Genomic DNA, 21,958 nt, shown 5'->3' with positions numbered 1-21,958 from the left:
GGTGGGTGAAGGTCAGCTATGAGATAGATGGCCATGAGCATATGGCCAGGACTGAGGGGTTTTCAAGCCAAACAACGTCCAGTGTTCTGTCATCACATGACACCCACCCAAAGCTAAGGGCCCTTATTTCAGTGTCATTTGAAAAAATAAGACTTGGATTTCAACTGGGGATCATCTGCAGTTGCAATGAGATTTGACAATCTCGATAAAGCCATGCAGATGAATCGCCCATCCAAAATGCTTGTGACACCAGGTGTATTTTAGGTTTTCCTCGAAGTTAGAATGGTTATGTTTTTTTGTGTAATGAGAAATCTGGAGGATGGACCCACAGATAAGTATAAAACCCATGCATGCTCCACACACCTTTCTGCTGCATTACCTTTTCTTGGTGAGACATGAAGGAAATGTCCTTTCATCAGTGATTGACAGAAGTGACGCCATCCAAGTTCACCTTGGTGTGCTGGTTAGCTTATGGGGCTTACTTTAAAGGAACATTGAGCCAGGCCTTACTTACAGGAGTGCGAGTGACCCCAAACAGCCATAACACCGTAAGTTTCATTCATTCCTGCATGGGTGATGACCACCAGGAAGCTGCATGAGCAGAGCCCCCTTCAGTCGCCCTTTGTGTACTCCAGCACCTCCCAAGACCACTGGGGCAGGATTACATGCAGCTGGGCCAGGGATGCAGAAGGGAGAGAGATACTGGAATTGGAGATGAGAGTCTAATGACCCTTCCTCCCCCTTCTTTCTAGGATGGAATGACAACAGGATCCTGCAAAGGTCTCTTGTGGGTAATCATAGTTGTATATGGAAGACAGCATTTCACAGTAACTTCATGTGGCTTGAAGGTAATTTTTACATAATATTTGTTTTATTTTTAAATAATGTCATTTAAGATGTGCTATATATTTATATTTTGTGTTCTGTGTGTGAGAGAGAGAAAGAGAGAGAGAGAAAAAGAGAGAGAGACAGAGACAGAAACAGAGAGAGAGAGATAGACAGACAGACAGACAGACAGACAGAGAGAGAGAGTCTGACTCATTATTTAGGGGCAAGGACACCACACCATGGCTCTGATGTAGAGTATGATCTTTCCCACCACCATGTGGGCTCAGGGATTTGATGCTTAGGGAGTCATGCCTGCCGCTGAGCGCCTCTGCCGACCAAACCATCTCACCAGCCCTGTGATGTTTTTAATGGTCTTGGGCATGAAACCAAGTTTTGTGGTGTAGAAGTTTCCTCTTGTGACACCATGGTGGTGCTCATAGAGTTTAGGATTTCGGAGATTTTCCACCCCAGGATTTTTGGATTACAGATGCTCAACAGTAAGTAGCCCATTAAATTAATCTTACAGATTTTCAATTAACATGAAAAATCTCTGAAGAAGTGACTTTAAGCTAAACAGTACTGCTGCCCGTTGTTTACATGGCAGGAAGGCAGTCTTTGTGTCCTTAAAAACAAGCACTGACCTAAAAATATCAGTGCAAACGAGGTAGGACATGCAAGTTAGGAGTCCAGGTACATGACTGTAATCACAGCACTTGCAGTTTGAGGCAAAAGTTCAAGGTCATCCTCTGCTACACAATGAATTCTAGGCTGGCTAGGGCCACATGAGACCTCATCTCAAAAAATTAAAAAATAAAATAAAGGAAGGCCTGGTAAAATGGTGCTGCAGGCAAGCCTGGTGGCCTGAGCTCAGTGCCTGGAACCCACATAAGGGCAGAAGCAGGAGGAGGGAGCACAGACCACACTGTTGCCCTCTGACCTCTACCCAGTGTCATGTTTGCATTGTGGCTCATTTGTGCCCCTCACTCCACATCATGCACATATACAACCGTAAAACATAGAATAATAGTGACATAGAACCACCAAAAACCAACTGTGTCCACCTGTGTGTCTGTTCCTATCAGTTTTGGATGGCACACAGTCCATTATAGAGAGATTCTGAACAAGTCAGTCAGTGGTGGTTAACCCATTGGACCACACAAAGCTGGAGAGACCCCACAGAGGCCATCATAGCTGGCTCTAAGACTAGTCTGCCAGCCCAGTGTTTTTTTTGTTTGTTTGCTTGCTTGTTTGTTTTTTGTTTTGTTTTGTTTCAGAATATTTTTCTGGTTATGTGTTTTCTTGGTTTCTAGTGTGACTCTAGCTAGTGGTGAGTTTATTCAGTGTCATAGACAGAAACGTGTGCCCACTCTCCACAGAAGCCTTAGCCCAGCACCTCTGGAGTCTGAACTTGTGTTATTGTAGGTGATAAAGAAGATTCTAGGTATCAGGTGGAATTAAAATTGCTAATCGTGATGACCTTGAAGTAGAGAGATGAGGCTGAATTATCCTCCTGGGCTAAGTCCAATCCCAAGGGTCCTTAAGAAGTAGTGAATGGAGGAGAAGGAAGGGGCTAGCGTGACAGAGTGGAAAAAAAAAAAACCAAAAAAAAAAAAAAAACCCAAAAAAACCTTTTGTACTTTTGTCACCTTTACTGGCTTTGAAACAAGAGGAGGAAGCCCACAAGCCAAGGTACTCCACAGCCTTGCAGAGATTCCACCAGACCCTCAAAAGGACTAGTAGCCTGTAGACATGTTGATTTTCAGTTGAGAGCTTGTGCCATACTTTTGACCTCCAGACATGCCCTTGTGTTTATCTCGCAGAGTCTGCGGAAGCAAGAGAAATCTGGTAATGAGGTTCCAGGTGACCCATGACCCTCAAACAAGGGCTACCTGGAGGTGACAAGCAAAGTGCAAGAGGGTGGACATCCCAGGGACCTGTATAATATGCAAGGCTTGATAAATGGAGCATGCAGAGATGACACAAATCTGCAATTCTGCAATGAGGACATTCCAGGGATCCTGTAAGTATGTCTAAATTAAGAATGGATTACTTGGGTACAGTGGTACATATGCATAATCCCAGCACTGATAGCTTGGGAGGTAGAGACAGGAGGATCCAGAGTTTGAAGCTAGCCTAGGCTAGCTTTGAAGATCTATCTCAACAATGATAAAAAAAAAAATGAGATCAGATTATTGGGGCATCTAAAGCAATGCTAGCCTCTGACAAGCACTCTGAGTTTCTGTGTCAGGAATTCACAGGAGGTGCAGACGGGACGGCTTGTCCCCATGGCGTGTGGGTATCAATTGAAAGACTTGAAGCTGAGCAGGCAGAACTATCTAGAGAGGCTCGTGTTCACGCAAGCTCTCTCTGGGTAGTCTGGACCTCTTCATATTATGGTAGCCAAGGGCAAGCTGGAGACAGAATAGAGAGTAGATGCAGTAGAGGTAGACGGAGAGAAGAGACTGCCAGGCTCTGAACACTAACGTTTCCAAGCCTTCATATCTCAAGTCAAAGCTTGTATTGTGCACTCTGGCTGAAGGTATTATGTACTGAGAAAACACGGTTGCCAGCTCTCATCAAAGCGTGGAGTAAAACCGTTGTGGATTTAAATCCTGCCCCAGCCAGTTTTCAGAGTAGGCTTCAGGATGATGATCACCTGCCACTCCTTCTACTGAATGTTGTCCTTATTGTGGTCTGTCTTTTCCAGTGAAGAAAACAAAGGCTCCAGAGCCCCCTTGGCTCTGAGCAATGCTCCCTGGGCCAGAGCCTACGCTAACTACATCAGCCGATCCAGAAGGGAGACTGAGCAAACCAAATGCTCAGAGTGGTGCTGCTGAGATCTGTGTCAGCTCTGTGGCATCTGGTACTAAGTACACAGTCTTGGGCCAAGTACCAAACAGGAATATAGAGTGCTCTGCTCTCTCCTGTGATGTCATTTCATCAGACAGTAGCAAAGAAAATCCTGAGAATAAACTATCTGCTATGCTTTCTGACTCTCCTTCCTCCTGCCTCTCATCTTGTGACCTGTCCCTCAGGGCCACCAGGAACTTGTGTAAGACACTTCCCATTATCAGGCATCAAGACCTATGGCCTGTGCTGAGTGCCAGGCTCACGTGACTGCCACACACAGTCATACGGGAGTCTCAGCCGTCTTCAGCTGAGCATGGAAAGGAGTTGAACAAAACCAGGTCAAGTGCAGGGAAGCGGATATAGCACAGTAAAGTCCCCAGACACAAGACGCTGCCTGCAGTTCTCAGATGTGCCTCACAGATAGTTTAGGAGGAAGGGCTATGGAGCTGTGTTCAAGGGAACATTTCAATATTTAAAGCGTGACTATAAAGTTGTTCTTATAGATGTCACAATTCATATTAGCCAAGCTTTGGACAACAAAGGTGTATCTACTGGACAAGATCTAGACTCACTCAGGAAACAAACCCATTTGTTTGTTTCCATTTGGCCTATTTGTGAGGGAGTATCTAGATTGGGTCAAGGTAGGAAAGCCCACCCTACATATAAATAGCATCAGTCAATGGTCTTGGGGCCTAGACTAAATAAAAAGGAGAAATCCAGCTTGGATACCAGTCCAGTTTTTCTTTTTCCTGTGGACTCAATGGGACCAGCTGGCTCAAACTTCTGCTGCCTTGCCTCCCTTACTATGATGGACCATATGCTTGAACTGTAACCTAAATAATCCCGTTTCTTCTCGATTTCCTTCCTTCCTTGCTTTTTTGAAGTAAAAAATTATTTATTTTATGTATATGAGTACACTGTCACTTTCTTCAGACACACCAGAAGAGGGCATCAGATCTCGTTACAGATGGTTATGAGCCACCATGTGGTTGCTGGGAATTGAACTCAGGACCTCTGGAAGAGCAGTCAGTGCTTTTAACCACTCTTCCTTGCTTTTTTAAAGTTCCAGATTTTTTTTTTTTTATTGTTTTAAGATCGTTTGCTTGTGGGTATAGGAGGCACAGGAGGCAGAAGATGGTGTCAGGTGCCCTGGGGATAGAGTTACAGACAGTTGTGAGTTGTCTAGCCTGGATGCCGGGAACTGAACTTGGGTCTTCTGCAAAAGCAATATGTATTCCTGATTGGCAAGCCATGTCTCCAGCGCCAACTTTGGAGACTTTTGGTGACCACTTTGAGAGTCAGCACATCTCACGAGACTGAAAGTACTTCTCATCAATGGACTTTCACTCACAACCTTAAATGTCTGAAGGACCATTGCATGAGAAATAAATAATCCCAGAGTTTGGCTGTATCTACTGGAGAGAAATTAGCAGTAAGAGCCGAATGGATAAGAGAGCTTTCTCCAGCACCTACTATGTGCTGGATATGATGAATGGACCCCGATGGCAGCCTGTTACATTAGGCACTACAGAATTCCCAAGAGACGTGTGATTCCCATCTTCATGACAATGAAGTTTAATGGGGAAACCATTTGTTGGACACCTACTCTCTATTGGGAACTGGGGCTGAGGATGGGATAGCGGATAAAATGGATGGAACTGTAGCCTTCAGGGACCTTACATCCTAGTTAAGCAAGTATGGAGTGGTGAGTTAGATGGGACATGTGGTAGGAAAATGGAGCAAGTGTGCTGGTACCCTTTACTGCTGTAAAACAATCGCCCAAGTTGGTGAGCCCGTGGTTCCAAAGGTCAGAAGTCAAAAGCATGTTGACAGAGCTCTGGCCCTTCTGGAACTTACAAGAGAGCTCCAATAACACATCCTTAGAAACTAGCATTCTTTTTACCCACAAGGAGCTGAGGCACTAGTATTGGTGAACTGGAATGCCACTTTGCACAAGGTACCAGGGAATGTCTCCTGAGAGGGTGGTTTTAGAGTGCATACATTCAGAAAGTGATGTAGCAAGTTTGAGGGAAGATGCTCCTATCACTAGGTGTTCTCAGGGGACAGCAAGGAGGTCAGTGTGCCTGGAGAAGATAGGATGGGATGGAAGCAGAGGCAGTCTAGTGAGAGGGGTGAACAGTGTCCCTCAGACACCTATGAAGCTCTAAACTCCATGACCCTAAAACAGGACGTATTAAGAGACTGACTCTCTAAAGGGATGATGAGGTCAATAGGGCTGGCCCTGACCCAACAGGACTGATGTCATTCAATGAATAGATTAGAGTGCAGACACAGAGGACATCGGGCAAGGATGCAGGGAGAAAATGTTCATTTCCAAGTTGAGGAGGGGCCCACAGGAGAAACCAAGCTCGCTGACACCTGGATCTTACACTTCTGCTGTTTGAGCAGTGTGGTCTCTGGAGCTTCAACATAGTGGCTAGAACTCCTAAGAAGGAAGTTGGCCGTGAAGCCCAGAGTTCTGCCTCTTCTGACGTGGGTCGTCTCTGCTCTTCTCTGAAGGATTTAGACTCTTATGTGGAGGGTTCTGCTCAGATAGAGCTACCCTGTATCACCTGGCCCCTGATGCAACCCTCTGTGACTTGGAAGTCAGTTTATGGGTATATAAAACCACCACTACTTTGCCCACTGTCGTTGCTGTGAACAATGGAGTCTTGTGCCTTCTAATAGGGTCCTTGGGACTGTGGTAGGCCAATGTCCAGACTTAGTAGGATAATGCGCACTGGAGATGAAGCTCAGATGAGGAATGTTTGCCCAGAATATAGGAGGCCCTGAGTTTGATCCCCAGCACAGAATAAACTAGGTGTTGGTAGTACATGTCTATGATCCTAATTTCATTTGGGAGGTGTGGTAAAGAAAATCAGAATTCAAGGTCAACCTTGACTATGTAGAAAGTTTGAGGGTAGCCAGGCAGGGCTATGTGAGTCTCAAAATAAAAACAAACACAAGCTGAGGAAATGGAGACTCTGCCCAGCTCTTGGTAAGCATACCAAGGTAAGCCAGGAGGGCTGGGGGAGGCAGAGAGGATGTGTGGCGTTGGAGGGAGGGCTTTGAGCAGAGGAGAGCCATGGCTTAGACTTTGAGGCTCACTAAGAACTACTTTCTTGAGACTACTCAGTGAGGAAACAGGAAGAAGGCAGAAGCCTAGGTTAATTCTCAATCAGTAATTCAGAGACTACATAGTTAAGCCTTAGCAGGGTGACAGAAAGTGAGAAGATCCTGGCTTGTCCAAAGGCAGAGCTGACAGTCTGGGATCTAAGAGGACAAGAGAAGAAAAGACCTTGTACTGCATTTTCAGATTGGTGAACAAAGGTCTGTACTGCCTCGGACTGGGATGGGAAGAGGTTCACAGGGCATGGGAAAGATGTCCGGCTATATATATATTTGCATATATATATATATGCAAATATATATATATTTTTGAAGCAGGGTTTCACCTTCGGTCCACAGCAATCCTCTGGTTTCAGTCTCTTGGGTGCTGAGACTACAGGATGTCCAAACATGAGATAAGCTTCGTTCAATCCAACATTTGGGTGTTGGATGTGAAGAGGAGGGGACAGGTAGATAGGTTTGGGACAGAAAATTTAGTGTCATCAACCTTTATATGATATTCAAAGCCATAAGAGAGACAAATAAAACAGATCTAAGGACGAGTCCCAGGGTCATCCATATTTAAACTTTAAGGACGCACAAAGGAACCCCCAAAGAAATTGAGAAGCCAGATGTGAAGCAGAGGAGGACAGTAACTATTTCACAAAGTGTTGGGGGTTCAAGGTGGAGTGGGGATGAATTGCTTACAATAGAATGAATTCACATGCCAGCATCTCTATTGGCATTACTGCTAAAGGCTAAGTCAGAGGCAGGGCACGGAACAAGCCAGGGCCTCTGCTGTGTTAGGGACAAGGAAGGCTGAACAGTACACCTGCCTGAGAAATACTGGAACCCGGAAGAGTTCCAAGAGCCAAGAGCTTGGTTGCCTGGGTCCCTGGGCTGCCATTAGCTTGCACTTAAACCAGGTAAGGCACAGGACATTTGAATCAAGGATAGTGGGGCTGGTTTATGAAACGCCCCTGCATGGCGAGACAGGGATGCTGCCATAGTGCATAGACCCAGGACCTTTAGGGCCTCGGACTCGTCTTGAATCCTTGAAAATCTACAACAATCTAATTCACTTGGAGTCGTTGGGATGAGCTCTCAGCTGCAGTGCAGTCCAGCTTCATGGGCTCCTGGACTGAGCTAAAGTGAGGTTAATGTCTGGCGCTCGAAGGGCTGCGGCGTGGAGGCTACAACTCAGTTGTTAAACATTTTCGTGGAAAAGCTTAGAAGCCCCCGTGGAATCCCATCCTCCTACTATCCCAGCCTCAAGTTCAGTTTATTGATGAAACGTTGGACCCCCGTGTATCCCACGGGAAGGGAAGTAACTCTCCCGCTGGGTTCAGAAAGGAGGCAGAAAGTTGCCAGACGGGGGAGGGGGACCCCGCGCGTCGCAGAGGTTCTTTAAGCACTCTACTGGCAAACAAACAAAAGCGCGGGCGGGCTCGCGCGCCGCCTTCCCGGTCCCGAGGCGCGGGGGCTGGCACCGGGCAATGGGGATAACTGACAGGGCCCAAGGCTCTCAGCTCGCAGATCCGCCAGCTGAAGCAGCGTCCGGGTGTCCCGCGGGGCCCGCCCAGTGCGCTGCGACGCGAGCGCAGAGCGCACCCCACGCGCGCGGGCCGGGCGACGCGATGGACTACAAGTCCCAGCAAGCCCAGAGGCAGCGCGGGGCGGGGTCTGGCGCAATTCCCCGGGATCCGGCGCGCTGGGAAGCGCCGCGGAGGACGCAGCGGCGGCTGGAGGGCGGCGAGCGCGGGCGGGGGCGGGGCCGACGTGGGCCAGAGCCCTGCGTGCCAGGGAGGGGGCTGGCCGGGCAGCGGCGGGCGGCGCTCGGAGCGGTCTCCGCGGCTGGCAAGGCGCCCACAGCTCGGTCCCGGCTCGGTGGACGGCGCAGGGAAGCTGAGGGCCCCGGCGCGCGCGGTAGCGGGCACTCACAAGCGCGCGGACCTAGCCGCAGCGGTGCGCCCCGGAGCAGAGCGGCCACTGCCCGGGGGCCTCGGCCCCGGCGCTCGCAGCGCCGCGCTGCTTGCGCTTTAATGGCTGCTCGGCCGGCCGGCGCGTAGGGGTGCGGGCGGCTGCGGCGCGGGAAGGCGCCCGAGCGAGCCTCCTCCGCGGCCGGCCGCGCTCCATGGCGCCGCGGTCTCCCCGGACGGCCCGCTGACCCGGGGCTCTGGTCCCTGCCATGAACTGAGCCCCTCTACCGCTTCATCCTCAGCTTTCTTTTTTTTTTTTGCGCCTCCTCGGCTCCGTGCTCCCCGGGGGCTGCGGCGCCCCGGGTCTCGGTGGCCCGCGGGGCTCCGGGGCGCGGGGCGGCGGCGACGGGGGGCGCGCGGCTTTGGGCGCCGCGCCTGCACCATGAACTACCAGCAGCAGCTGGCCAACTCGGCTGCCATCCGGGCCGAGATCCAGCGCTTCGAGTCGGTCCACCCCAACATCTACTCCATCTATGAGCTGCTGGAGCGCGTGGAGGAGCCGGTGCTGCAGAACCAGATCCGGGAGCACGTCATCGCTATCGAAGGTGAGGGCCAGGCCGCCTGGGGCTTCTGGAAAGCGCGGGGGAGCGGGCGCCCCTGGCGCGGCGGGTGTGTGCGCGCGTGTGTGCTTGCGTGTGTACACAGGAGGCTGCCCAGCGGAGAGAGCACTGCGGTGCCTCTTGCCCCGCGAGGCCGGCCGGTCTGCCTGGAAAGATTGATTGTCGGCGTTCATTTGATAATGGACAATGGAGTCTCTCCTGTGAGAAAGTGGTACGGTGCTGCTGCGTCCTGGCCGCCCGCATGTCCCGTCCGGGCCCAGCAGACGCCTGGGGGCAGCTGCTTGGGATGGCGCCATTCGATCCATGACAGGTTATCAGACCGGGCCTGAGCGTCTTCCATGGACGTTGAAGATGTGTTTTGAGAAGCGCTGCTGCTGAGGGTGCTGTTCCGGCCAGCTTATTCAGTTGTTTCATGGCTGTCTTTTTTTTTTTTTCCCCCAGTTCGCGGATACAGGGGAGGCATTTGGATTTGGCACATGTAGGAAGCCAGTGGGACCCACTAAAGCCCTTAGGCAAATTATAACCCTTCTAGGGAGGCAGGGCAACTTGATACTCTTTTGCTGAAGGGAGCACTTTAATACATCTGGCACTCGGGAGCCACCCAAGAGGAGGAAAAGTGGATGGTCCTGCTGCCTGTAAGCCTGTGTTTGCACAGAACACTGTTCTGACTCCCCAGTATCAGGCAGGGCACTATCCCTGCAGGGGAGGATGGAGCTGGCGGCTTTGCCCTGGCTTGTGTTCTCTTTGGACTACCATGGCTCCCGTTTCTCCCCTACTAGGTGCCTGGACTGTTTCCTTGGGTTGTTTCTCCGGGCCTGCCATCACTTACCTGGGGGAGCAGGTGGCAGCTAAGTGGGTAATGTGTCATAGTTCAGCCAGTGGATTAGCAGCTCTTGAGTTGCTGTTGGCCAGTGACAGTAAAAGGCCTGCAGGTGGCTTGTCCTAGTATAATACTGCGCCTGCCAAAGGCTGGTGAGTCCTCTGTTGAGGGCCATGGGAACCTTCCAAGTCCAGCAGGAGTGTGCTCAGAAACAGGTGCAGGTGCTGCCTGGGCTCCTCCCCCTGCTGTGAGAAGGCCTCTGCCCCCAGGAAAGCTTGGCTTCCTGTGATCTGAACTTCTAACCCTGAAGTGTTTGGGTTTAAAACTTAGCTGCTTGGATGGAGATGGTGGAGGCTCTGCTGATCCTCTTGGCATTTGGCAGCCTCATGTACTTGAAGGATGTCCCAGGCAGGCTCGAAGACTAACTATCCACAGGATATATTGTAATTCTAGGGGAGGGTCCAAGCAAGCCCAGTCCTTATGAGGGACTGGTTTCCAATGCACCTGGGCCTCCTGAGTGTTCATGGCTGCTTGCGGTGGCTTCAGATGCTTCCAGACCCATTAAGAGCCATGGCTTCTGTGTGGCATGGAGTCTTGTGGTGTTGAGGAGGGTACTGTCTTCCTCTCATCCCCCCAGCTGATGGTGAGGAGATAGAGCTGTTGGGTTGATCTGAGAGCAATGTGTGGGTCCCTGTCAGAAGTGCTGAAAGGTTCTCGTGTTTCTCTCAGATGGCTGCTCAGCTCTCTGGCTGCGTTTACAGAAGTCTGATGAAACCCTTTGAAAGCTGGTGCCAGGAATGGAATGCACCTGACTGGAGCTCCTTAGAGGAGAGAAAGACCTCCAGCTGAGTGTGACTCATTCCCCATTCTTAAAGCTACACTCTAGGCTCTTGTTAGCAAGAGGATCTTTTCTTTCTTTCTTTCTTTCTTCCTTCCTTCCTTCCTTCCTTCCTTCCTTCCTTCCTTCCTTCTTTCTTTCTTTCTTTCTTTCTTTCTTTCTTTCTTTCTTTTGCTTTTTAATTGTTCTTCCACAATGATCTCTTCTTGATAGCTTGTTACTTACCTTAATAATACAAGTCCAAGTCCCATTTTGGTTGTAACTTTTGTCATTCTCAGTGAAACCTGAGCTAATAGATGGTTCACGCTACTATTTTGGTTAGGACTAGGAATGCCTATGTAAGTCTGTAGTGAACTCAGGGAGCCCAGAGAAGGGTCGTATCTGTCTCTGTTCTTTGTGCCCTTATCTACAGTGGTACACTGCACTTTGTGGAGAATTTGAGGACTGATGTTTTGGTATTCACAATGGCCGAATCTTATAGGTGGAAGTATGGGAGGGGTGATGCCCTCTGAGCTAAGGGGTCAGTAGGGTCCTGAATCTCTGTCTTCCCAAAGCATCACCGTTTTAGGACCTCACTGTGCCTCTTGTAATTAAATCCTAATTCATGAGTTATAACAGAATGGCCTTTTTGGGTCAGTTTTCAGATATGGGCAGGTCTTACATCTGCTCTTTTGATGTTTGATGTAGCATGGTGGTCTTGGTTGAGAAGAGAACAAACATTTTTTTATTGAGAACTTCATGTGTGTGTGTTTGTGTGTTTTGATCCTTTTGCTCATCTTTACCTCCCAGTCACTTCCTATTTTCCCTCTCACCTTCGTGTGCTTCCTCACTCTGATTGCTGTTAAAAACACACGGAGTCCATTTACTGCTGCTGTGCGTATGTGCATGGCTGTAGGGTTGTCCACTGGAACATTGGTTGCTCTTTTAGGGGGCCACATCCTTGAAGAAAACTGACTCTTCCTTCCCAAAGCAGTCATTAAGTGCCAGTAGTTCCTCAGCTAGGGGCAAGCCCTTCCTCATCTGTGATGGGATTTTGGCAGCCTTGGTCTTGTGAACACTGTCACAGCTGGCATTTGTTCATGTGCACAGTGCTGTCGTGGCCAGCAAATCCTGCTTCAATGTAGACATCCACTGTCATCTTTCTGAGCCCTCCTCTGCAAGGATCCCCAAGCCTTGGTGAGAGGGAGCGAGTGTTATACAGTGTTCCATTTAGAGCTGGGCGCTCCCCAGTTTCTTATGCTCTGCATTTTGACCAGTTGTAGGTGTCTATTAATCTCTCCTGCAAAAAGAAGCATCTCTGATGAAGGTTGAGAGGTGTGCCAATCTAGGGTGTAAAGATGAATTTAGGGGGCAGTTTATTATTATGTCCATGTAGGAGAATAATAGTATTAGGTTCTCCGCTAAGGCCTATAACCCAGCAGAGCATGAGTTTTTGGCCTAGTTAGCAATACCAGACATAGAGTGCGTCTTATAGAACAGGATTTAAATCCAACTGGAAAGTGGTTGGTTAATCTTACAACATTTGTGTCACTAATGCATATATTGCCGTATGCATATACCTTGCCAGGCTAGTCATTGTTATAGCTTGTGGGATTCACAGCTGGGTAAAACTGTCAAATACTTTTAATTCTTGGTATCATAAATAGAACCTTCCTGCACTATGAATACTAGTCAGTGGGGATGAAACCCCCAGGTCAATACCAGCTTGATTTCTTTATCTCTTCTGTATGTGGTGTCTTTAGCTATAGGGCCTTACTGTCAAATTCTAGAAGTTAACTAAGAATGATAAGTAAGGAGTGTCTGTTTTAGGAGTCTGTGGTGTCCCACTAATCAATAACTCTTAGGGGTCTGGAGAGATGGGTCAGTAGTTCAGAACATTGCTGTTTCATGGATCTAAGTTCAGTTTCTAGCATCCATGTCTGGTGGATGCCTGTAACTCCAGCTCCAAGGGATCTGATATCCTCTTTGGCCCAAGCAAAATGTGGATACCTGCAGACACAGTTATATGCAGATACAATATGCACATACACCAAATTTGGATAGTTGTGTCTTCATTGATGCTGAACTGGAGAGGCGTTGCCTTGATGGTACAAGGTGACACAAGCTTGGAGACCATGACTAGAGTGTAGACCATGGCTAGAGCCTGTGCTGGACCACTACAGTAACCGAAGTGAGACCCATCCCTGTCAGAGACAGACCCAAGTGTCTCCTTGTGATGTGACTAAGAATGAGCATGAGAAATTACAAAACATGAATCTTTCAGGAAAGGTATGCATATGATTGAAAATATTAAAAAAAAAAAATCACTTGCCTCACAAAACCAAACCTGTCATTTCCCAGGCTATCTAATTAGACTTTCTCCCCTTCATAGCTCCTTATCAAGCAAGGCCTTTGGATTGTCACAACAGGAGCTTTTCAGCCTTAGGGGACTTTTGAAGAAACAGTTTCTGTGTTGACATCACATGTCAGCATTTGGCTCTGCCAAAATGTCTTTAAAACCTTCCTGTTTTCTGGCATCTACATGATTGTTTGCTCTTGGGGTGAGGAACAACCTTGGGAAAGAGGAAGATGTTTCAGTTACTGCTCACGTCTCAGTGAGGTGATTTTGGCCTCCTTGGAAACTAAAGACAGGCAAAATGGTTGTAAGAGCCCACTGAAATCCCCAGATAACAATATGTTGAGGATATTGTTTGTAGGCCTGGGGTGCATGTAATTTTCATCCTCAACCCTGTTTAAAATAATACCTTAAAAAAAAAAAAAAAAACTTTTTTTTTTTTTTTTTTTTTTTTTTTCTTACTCTGAGAATCTTCTTGACTCCTGAATCTTAGTGATTTAAGGAAACATTAGTGATTATTCTCACATTGAGCCCAGCAGCTTTCTGGGAGTGTCCTGTAGGGGTGTGGTCTGCTATGGGGTGTAGCATGTGCCATCCCTGTCCAGAAGTGAGTCTGAGACCCGCCTCACCTCCGTCAAGCTTCTTGTGTAAGATTTCTCTCTGGCTAGTCAAGGACTCTAGGCTGGATGGGTTGAGGTGTACCAGCCAACCACCTCTCTCCTTAAGTAAAGCTTGTTGTTCTTTTAAGGCTAAAGTCTCTGTTAGCAGTCACACATTAACAGCAGAGCCAGGATCCATGTGTGTGCCCAGGGCTCGCACATTCAGCCCGGTAGTACATGTTGCTGTCCTCACTAGGTGGCTGATCTGTATACCTATGTTCTGCCCTGGTCTACCACAGGAAGACTAGAGGGTGAAGGGCATGGTCCTTCCATGTCCACATGCGTATGTGCAAGTTTGGCAGCTCTCTGGTAGCGTCTAAGCCCCAGCATTTGGGGAATCTTGGAAGAAAGCAGGGAGTCTGTTCTGTCCCATGATGCACTTGTGTTGATGAACATCTGTGCCCATTGGAGTGCAGGGATACTTAACCCACGTTATGCCAGTTGATCGTGTGGTAGTCCCCAAACATGGCTACTATCCTGTTGTATGACACAATTTTTTCCTGGGGAGACATAACACACTGCAGAAAGGGATCTCATGACAGACGAAAGTGAAGATATGCCACCAAAGTCCAACTTGAACAAGTGAGTCTTCTTGGGGTTACTTACAGGAGTGTGGCTGAGGGGTCACTTACAGGAGCAGAAATGATGCAGAGACAGCTACATCACCAAGGCCTATCCCTGCATGGGTGGCAGCTCACAGAGCTGGGACCCTGGAGCTCACTGCACAGCCTGGGGGCAGTTCCACAGGTTGGAGAGTGTCTATTCCGAGTGACTCAGTTGGTCTAACCTCTTCTGAGCAGCTCCACTGGTTTGTTTCTTCCAGGCAGCTGGTCTAGTCCGAGTCGTCTTTACAGCTTGTTTTGTCTGAGGGGAACTCTCCAGCTTTTATTGCTTACTCTGGGAGGGAGGGAGGGGCCTAGTGAATCTGGTTAGTTTCAGGGACTTTTTAGAGCTATTTTGAGTTGTTCCCCTTACTGTTTAAAAGAGTTTAACTGCAGGATGGGCTGTTTCAATCTCAGGGGAAAAGTTTCGCAGCACAGCTCTGCAATCCAGTAGGTGTAGAAAAGCTATCTGAGGTGAGCTGCAGAGGTAGAGTTGGAGTCCCTGCCCTGTGGAGTTCCCTTCTTAGCTGCCTGTCCTAGAGCTGGTTAATGCAGTAATCTTGGTAAGAGTTTGTTTAATCTGGTTGCTGCAGGTGTGTATGTTTAGGACTAAAGTTTCTTCCTCTGGCCATGGGTGGATCACCTCTCCCTTGGCTTCCATCTGCCGTGCTGGTGGTCGTACTACAGGTGTATTTACAGGTTTATTCAGAGGCGACAGTATCACTGTCTCCTTTGGAAACTGCTGTTTCCTTTGCTTCCCATTGAAACCTCATGCCCAACCAGCGCTGGAAGCTCTCACAGTCTCATGGCTTTTAGGTATGACGTGGATACCCCTTCACAGAGACACCTTGAAGCCTGGTGCGGGTCAGTGTTATCCACAGCTGGCCTTGCCTCCCTGGAGTTGAGACCCTCCTGCTTCTGTGCCAGCTGCCCTTGGCTCAGCTACGTTCCTGCTTCCAACCTGGAGAGCTGGGGGCTCCCAAGGGCAGATCTCAGGCCTTGCTTGCAAACCTTTGAGTCCTTGGTGCTTTGGCCAGTCAGTATCTGTGCTTGAAGAACGCCCTGCCCTGGGCATTGGGTGGCCGTTTCCTGTTGAGCCTCCTTGGGTGTGTGAACTGAGTTACCCTCCTGCAGAAGTGAAATCTTGTCCAGAGCATACAAGTTGGGGCTGGGCAAGTTTTGGATGTAGGTGCTTAGCTTCATAAGACTAAAACATTATATGTGTGTGTGTGTGTGTGTGTGTGTGTGTGTATGTGTGTGTTAGGGGAAGGAGAAGTTTGATACTTTTGGGGACTTTTCCAAATCAGTGGTTGTAAAGTTGGTGGTTCTTTCTGCCAGGAGCTGGTTAAATTCAGAGTATTGGACTAACCCAGAGGGGATCATTGAGTGACACAGGCTGTGTCACTGATGCCATGGAGATTGTCACTCCGTGTTTCTTAAACTTAAGTGGGTAAGCAAATGACATTGAGAGCTTGCAGAAACAGATGGCAACCTAGTCCCTGGTTCTGAAGGGCTGGGGTGCACCCAGGCACCTGTATTTCTAAGAGGGACCCCATTTTGAGTAGAAAAGAGGAAAGGATGCTTTCTCTGACTGGGCACTTGTTCTGGCCTGCAGTGTTCAAAGCCAGCATTGGGGTCCCTACCAGTTGCTTAGGAAGTTACTCATGTCAAAAACTTGGTTTCAAGTGCAAGTTCACCTTGTGTCCGTGTTGGTCATCGAAGACTGAGTATAAGTACCCTCTGAGTGTGGAGTTCTAGAGGTCAGCAGAGGGGCCAGTTGAGAGTGGAGCCCCCTGGTGCCTCATTTCCTCCTGGGTCACAAGCTTCAGTTGAACATCATCCTCTGGCTTTTGGAGCCCAGTCTTGTGCATATTTAGATGGGGTTCATCAGTGTTTGCTTTCTTATGATAATTTGGTAGGTGATACATTTTGTCACCACTGTTTCCTAGCATAGAAATCATCTGTATGTTATCAGCAGCTCACAAGAGCCACGGAGGAGAAGCCTGAAGGAAGTGACTCAGGGAAGAGAGGCAGGTCCTGCTGCCGGAGGGACACAACAAAACCTGAGGCCCTGTCACCACCACCTCTGTTTATATCCAAACCAGACTCTGCTGCAGCCAGATCCTGTGCTTGGCAGCACTCCTTCCTCTGCCGGCCCTGCAGGTTTTTATTGTTGTAGGTCTCACCCTGGCTGGCTGCAACTCCCTGTTGTGTGTGTGTGTGTGTGTGTGTGTGTGTGTGTGTGTCTGTGTGTGTGTGTGTTTTGTTTTGTTTTTAAATAATAAAAAAATGAGATTATGCATTTTTTTTCATTTCTTGCTTCTCTTTCCTCCCTCCATACCTCCCATGTTGCTGCCACCCCTCTCTCAAATTCATGGCTTCTTTTATTTATTTATTTATTTGTGTGTGTGTGTGTTTATCCCTAAATACATAAATATAACCTGCTTAGCCTATGTAGTGTTACACACACATCCCCCTCCGTCCCGCCTTGATTTCAGGGCTGGCCACTTGGTATTGGATAGCTACTGGGGGCTCTTCTTTGGGAGGGCTGTTTCTCCCACTCAGCATTACTTAGTTGCCGATGGTTTTTTCTTTTTGGCCTGGGGCTGAGATCTTGTGAGTCTTCCCTCTTCAGCATCAGCATGTCTGCTGGGGTTGTCCTTGTTCACATGGTGTTCAGGGAGCCTCGCCATGACGATTTTCTGACACCTCTAGGAGATACTACTTCACGGCAAAGTTCTTCTTCCTCTGGCTCTTACAGTCATTCCGCCCCCCCCCCCCCCAACCCCCATCCCCTTCCACAGTTATCTCTGAAGATCTCAGAATTGTGTTGTAGATCGGTCATTCTGATTGACTCTGTATTTTGATTGCAGTTTTCTGCAGTGGCCTCTGTCTATTGCAAACACAAGTTTTCTTGATGAAGGTGAGCATGGCGCTTACCTGTGGGTATGAGGATACATATTTAGAGTTATTTAGGGATCATGCTGGTTTAAGAAAGTGTTAGTTGTAGGTTCTCCTCCTTCAGTAGCCTTGGATGGCTGGCTAGGCTTCTGGTTTCAGACATGATTTCCTTCTCGTTGAGTGGGCCTTAAGTCCAGTTGGAGAGCTGTTGGTGGTTACTGCCAAGCGTGTGTGCCACTACAATACCCCGAGGGTTACTGTGCCACGTGTCTGTTTTGTTAAAGCTGGGTAGGACTTTTGGTTGCTTCCCTCCATGGGAAGCTTACATGACACCTTCTGCTACCATAAGAGCTAGTCCTAAGGGAGGAGACTTTGAGGGCAGACCCAGCTTGGGTCCTGTTGATCCCATGTTTGAAGTGCATGGATGTCTTCAGTAGGGATTTACCTTCTACCTCTGGGGGTAACCAAGGGCAACAGCTGGAGTCTGTACTGATTTGGGAGTCTCTTGGACAGTCCTGAACAACTCATAGAGGGGTTCTCAGGTCAGATGTTGAAGTTTTTGTTAGCTGGTCCGTGACTTTGGAGGGAGAGTTGTCAACCCAGATGGGAAAATTTCACTGACACTATTTATGTATATTTATACACCAACTTGCATCTATTACACATCTTTTCAGGTAGATAATAGTCTGGTTCCTGATGACGTTTCAGACAGCCTTACTGTTACTTTACCCAATACCCCTCTCCTGCATTTACCTTCCTCCCTCCTCAGTTAGAGCCTTTTCCTGTTCCCGTCGCTCATCAGATCACTGTACCCACTATTCTCCTCTCTCTTGGTTTTGTGGAATGGTTCCAACCCCCAGACCTGTGTCCCCACTGTGCCCCCTTCCCTCTGCATCCCCAGGTTAAGTGATTGAGTCTGGGAAAGCCAGATGAGGCTTAGTTCTTTTTAAGGCCCAGGTTTGGGGTTCCGATCTGGTACTTAGCTGCATAATTCCTTCTCTTTGTTAAGTACCTTTCTCTGAGGGAGAAAATGCACTCTGCAGTTGTTAATCTCTGATCTTTGCAGCATCTGTTATTTCTGTTGAGGGGCTGGAGAAGAAAGGCTTTGTGTGGTGCTGCAGGGAGTCCAGGCTTCTGAAGTTGGTGGGAGGAACTTTTGGTGCCCCTTGTCTAGTGCTCTGGAACCTGGAACCAGCCATTTGCCTTTCCTGAGATTGGAGATGCCCCCTGGACAGGGCCAGTGTAGTCAATCTTTTAGCTGCAATCGCTTTACCTTCCCATGCTATCTGCTCACAGCTGACCAAGGCCAGAAGTCAGAGGGGCATCAGGGTTGTGTCTGGGGCTGGGGGTGGGGGCAGATACCACGTGGGCAGAAGAGGTTGTTAATGGAGCCTTTGAATAACCAGCCAAATAGCTTGTTTGTGTGCAGGGTCGGGACATTTTCCATAGAGAGCAGACTAAATATAGGCCTGAGGGTGGGGACCAGGACCCAAGAGGGGGCTGTCATCTCCCTGGTATTGTTTCTTCCTCTGTAGTCAGGACTCCACCAGCCCTGAACAGGTGGCCCCCCTGCTCGCTCTGGGAGCAGATTGGTTTTTGTTTAAGCAGGCTCATTTGCACATTTCTCACTTCTCCCGCTGTTTGGTAGGGATTGTCTTTTTTGGGCTGCAGTGTTGGAGTTCAGTGTTTCGTTACAAGCAACTGTCTCATCCTTAAAGCTGCTCGTGGTGGCTGCTTGTCGTTAGCATCATGGGCAGGAGCTTCTAAGGGTGGGAGACACTTTACTTCTAGGAGAAGTCCAGATCCTTATTGACTGTCCTCTGATGCTTCTCTCCAATCACGTGGACATTCAGCAGGCCCTAGCAAATTGGGCCATGTTGAAAACAGCCTAGGGCAGGCCTCACCAAGCCTCTTGTCATAGTAGTAGTCTCCGATCACAGTCTAAAAGAGGAAGCAGTCACTCTGGGAATGTTTAGTTTCAATGCAAGCATTTTAGTTTTACTTAACATGGGCATACTAACTGAAGATGTTTGAGGAGAGCCCAGTATTTGTTGTTTCTGTTTTCACAAGAGTCCTCACAATCTCAGTACTGGGGACTTGCATTGGTTACACGTGTGTCATTACAGGGGCAAAATACCTGTCAAAAAAAACAAGTTTCTTGTGCCCTCAGTTGAAGGGTGCAGTCCATTGCAGCAGGAAGAGCGTTGCCACCGTGTTAGCGGAGAGTGGGTGGCTGTCACATTGCTACAGTCAGGAAGCAGAGAGAGATGGATGCCGGCGCTCAGCTCACTTTCTCCTTTTTATGTTGTCTAGGATCCCAGTCTGGGGGATGATGGCGCCTCCATTTACCATGTGTCTTCTCACCATAGTTAACCCACTCTAGAAGCTCCTTACAACCGCGCCCAGAGGTTCATCTCGAAGGGGATTTAGAGCTTGTCAATGGACTGCCAATATCAACTGTTCGTGTTGTTTTAAAGCTCTGCTGTGTGACTTCTGGAAGCCTGCTTGCCTGCTTGGGCAGCGATCAGAGGGCCTGGGCTGCTCTGAGCCAGTCTTGAAGTCTGCTCTGAAAAGTCAGTGGCTGTTTCAGAATGGGGGGATTGACAGAACCTCAGATTGGATCACTTTTGGGAGCCCCTTGTTTTGACATATGACAAGGACACCCAAGTATCAGGAAGGAAGGTTTTGCATACTAATTAAAATAGACCAGACATGGGTGGCAGGGGCTCAGCTGTGCTGTGGGCTTCTCATTCCACTGCCAGGCATGTGGGTGCCCAGTGTTGGCTCAGGGCATGTTCTCAGGTGAGCCCTTTTTCCTCTCGTGTCTACATTTCTGTTGTGTACAGGCTGGAAGGGAAGTAGTGTCCTCTGACTTTCTCCTTCCCTCTGCACATAGCAGCCAGGCCAGCACTGCTTAGCAGGTTCACTTGAGCACACTTGGGACAGTGGGCTGGTTGTCGCCTCCCTGTCTAGAGCTCATCCTCTTCACCGATAGCTTTAAAGATCTGAGAGCCAGCACTCTCCTATCCCTGACTTAGGCATCACGTTGTCAGTTCTAGGATTGCTGGGTGACTGTTCTCTCCTTGGATGAATAATACACTGTTGTGTGTAGCTGTTTGTATATGTGCAGTACTGCAGTGAGCAGCCCTGTGCTTTGGGTGGGACTGGAGTTTAGACCCCTTTGGGCTCTGCCTGGCCTGGGGTGGACCTTGGGCAGTTGGGGCATGTGGTCAAGCTGGAGGCCCCCTCACCCTCTTCATCCTGCCCCAGGGTTGAGTGCAGCTTTCCTTGGTATTTGGAAGGCAACTGGCTGTGGAGCTTGGCCCCAGCTGTCTGAGGTCCTAATGACAACGTATTAACGCCATTCAGTTGCTGTTTGTACAGTTTGAGCTAAGACACAAAGGAAGAAAGAGAAGCCAAGTGTTGCCAACTGGATTCTCTGGGGGTTGTTTTCTTTGTTCTTGCTGCTCTGTCCCAGGAGCGGCCCCTCCCCCTCTGTACAGCCCTTACTGCCCAGGGCCAACCAGGAAGGACACAGGACATGGATCAGGGCTGTGTGAATTTCTCCAGTGGCTTTGCAAAGACAAATATTTATTTTGAGGGCTGGTGGTGGGAGGGTCTTGCTTATCCTCACTTTGGGATGGGAAGAGAACTACAGTGTGGGAGCAGTGGGGAGATCCTACCCAGTCCTTGCAGCAGGCGGAGCTGCACTCAGGCTGGCGGAGCTGCCAGATGTACATTGATCTTTCTGTGGGTTGGGGGTGGGACGCAGAAGCTGGGGAGCAGGAGGACATGGGAGGCCCGGTGAAGCCTACATGGCCTACATGATGGAGCTGAGTGGGATCATTGTGCAGGGCAGAGATGGTGGGGCTGTGGGGCGGGGCCTTGCTCAGGTGGTAGGCAGTGGCAGGGGGTGTGAGTAGTCAGTTTCAGGGCTTGGTAAGGGAGGTGGGGGACCAGGCAGGGGATTGGGGTGGGTGGGAAACAGACCACTCTAAAAGCTGTAGTAGAAGGATACCTAATAGTGCCTGTGAGCATTGGGGGGAAGAAGGATGGGAAGAAGCTGAGGTTTATTCTGTCAACATGGGGGCAGGGGCTGTGCTCCATGTTTGCGTGGAAGGTCACATGATGGTTATGTGGGATTTGTTGATGTGTCTCTGTCTGCAAGGATGGCCTTGGAGGTCTGGAGAGGCAGGGACAGCATTGTAGCCTCTTGCTGGTTGTAGATTATTGTACAAGTGATTGAGGTGTACATCAGTCTCTTGTGGCTACTGTGGCCTACCTCTGTGGGCTGTGTGGGTCCAGAAGTGCTTAGCTGACTGAGACTGTTCAGGCCACCTGGGTTATAGGTGTCGTTGAAGTCTCCTAGCCAAGCAGACTTTTGTGAAATGCACTTAGTATATGCTACATGCTTGATGCATCTCTCTGTCAACACCAGGTGTGTGTATTTGGTCACATAGAGGCTTTAATCCATGGAA

General features: G+C 49.0%; 1 protein-coding gene across 7 annotated transcripts in view; it reads left to right on the top strand.

Moving 5' to 3' along the window:
• Nucleotides 1-9,140: 9,140 nt before the first annotated feature.
• Agap1 (ArfGAP with GTPase domain, ankyrin repeat and PH domain 1) overlaps nucleotides 9,141-21,958 on the top strand; it is a 435,962-nt gene continuing 423,144 nt past the window's right edge. For all 7 annotated transcript variants that reach the window (XM_034521738.2, XM_076914829.1, XM_034521740.2 and 4 more), the window contains exon 1: nucleotides 9,141-9,310. In XM_034521738.2, the coding sequence (XP_034377629.1) occupies nucleotides 9,148-9,310 (163 nt within the window). In that variant the 5' untranslated portion in view covers nucleotides 9,141-9,147. The remainder of the gene's footprint in view (nucleotides 9,311-21,958) is intronic.

This window comes from Arvicanthis niloticus, chromosome 17 (assembly GCF_011762505.2).
Source record: "Arvicanthis niloticus isolate mArvNil1 chromosome 17, mArvNil1.pat.X, whole genome shotgun sequence".
NCBI classification, from domain to species: Eukaryota; Metazoa; Chordata; class Mammalia; order Rodentia; family Muridae; genus Arvicanthis; species Arvicanthis niloticus.
This window is presented reverse-complemented; position numbering and strand designations above follow the sequence as displayed.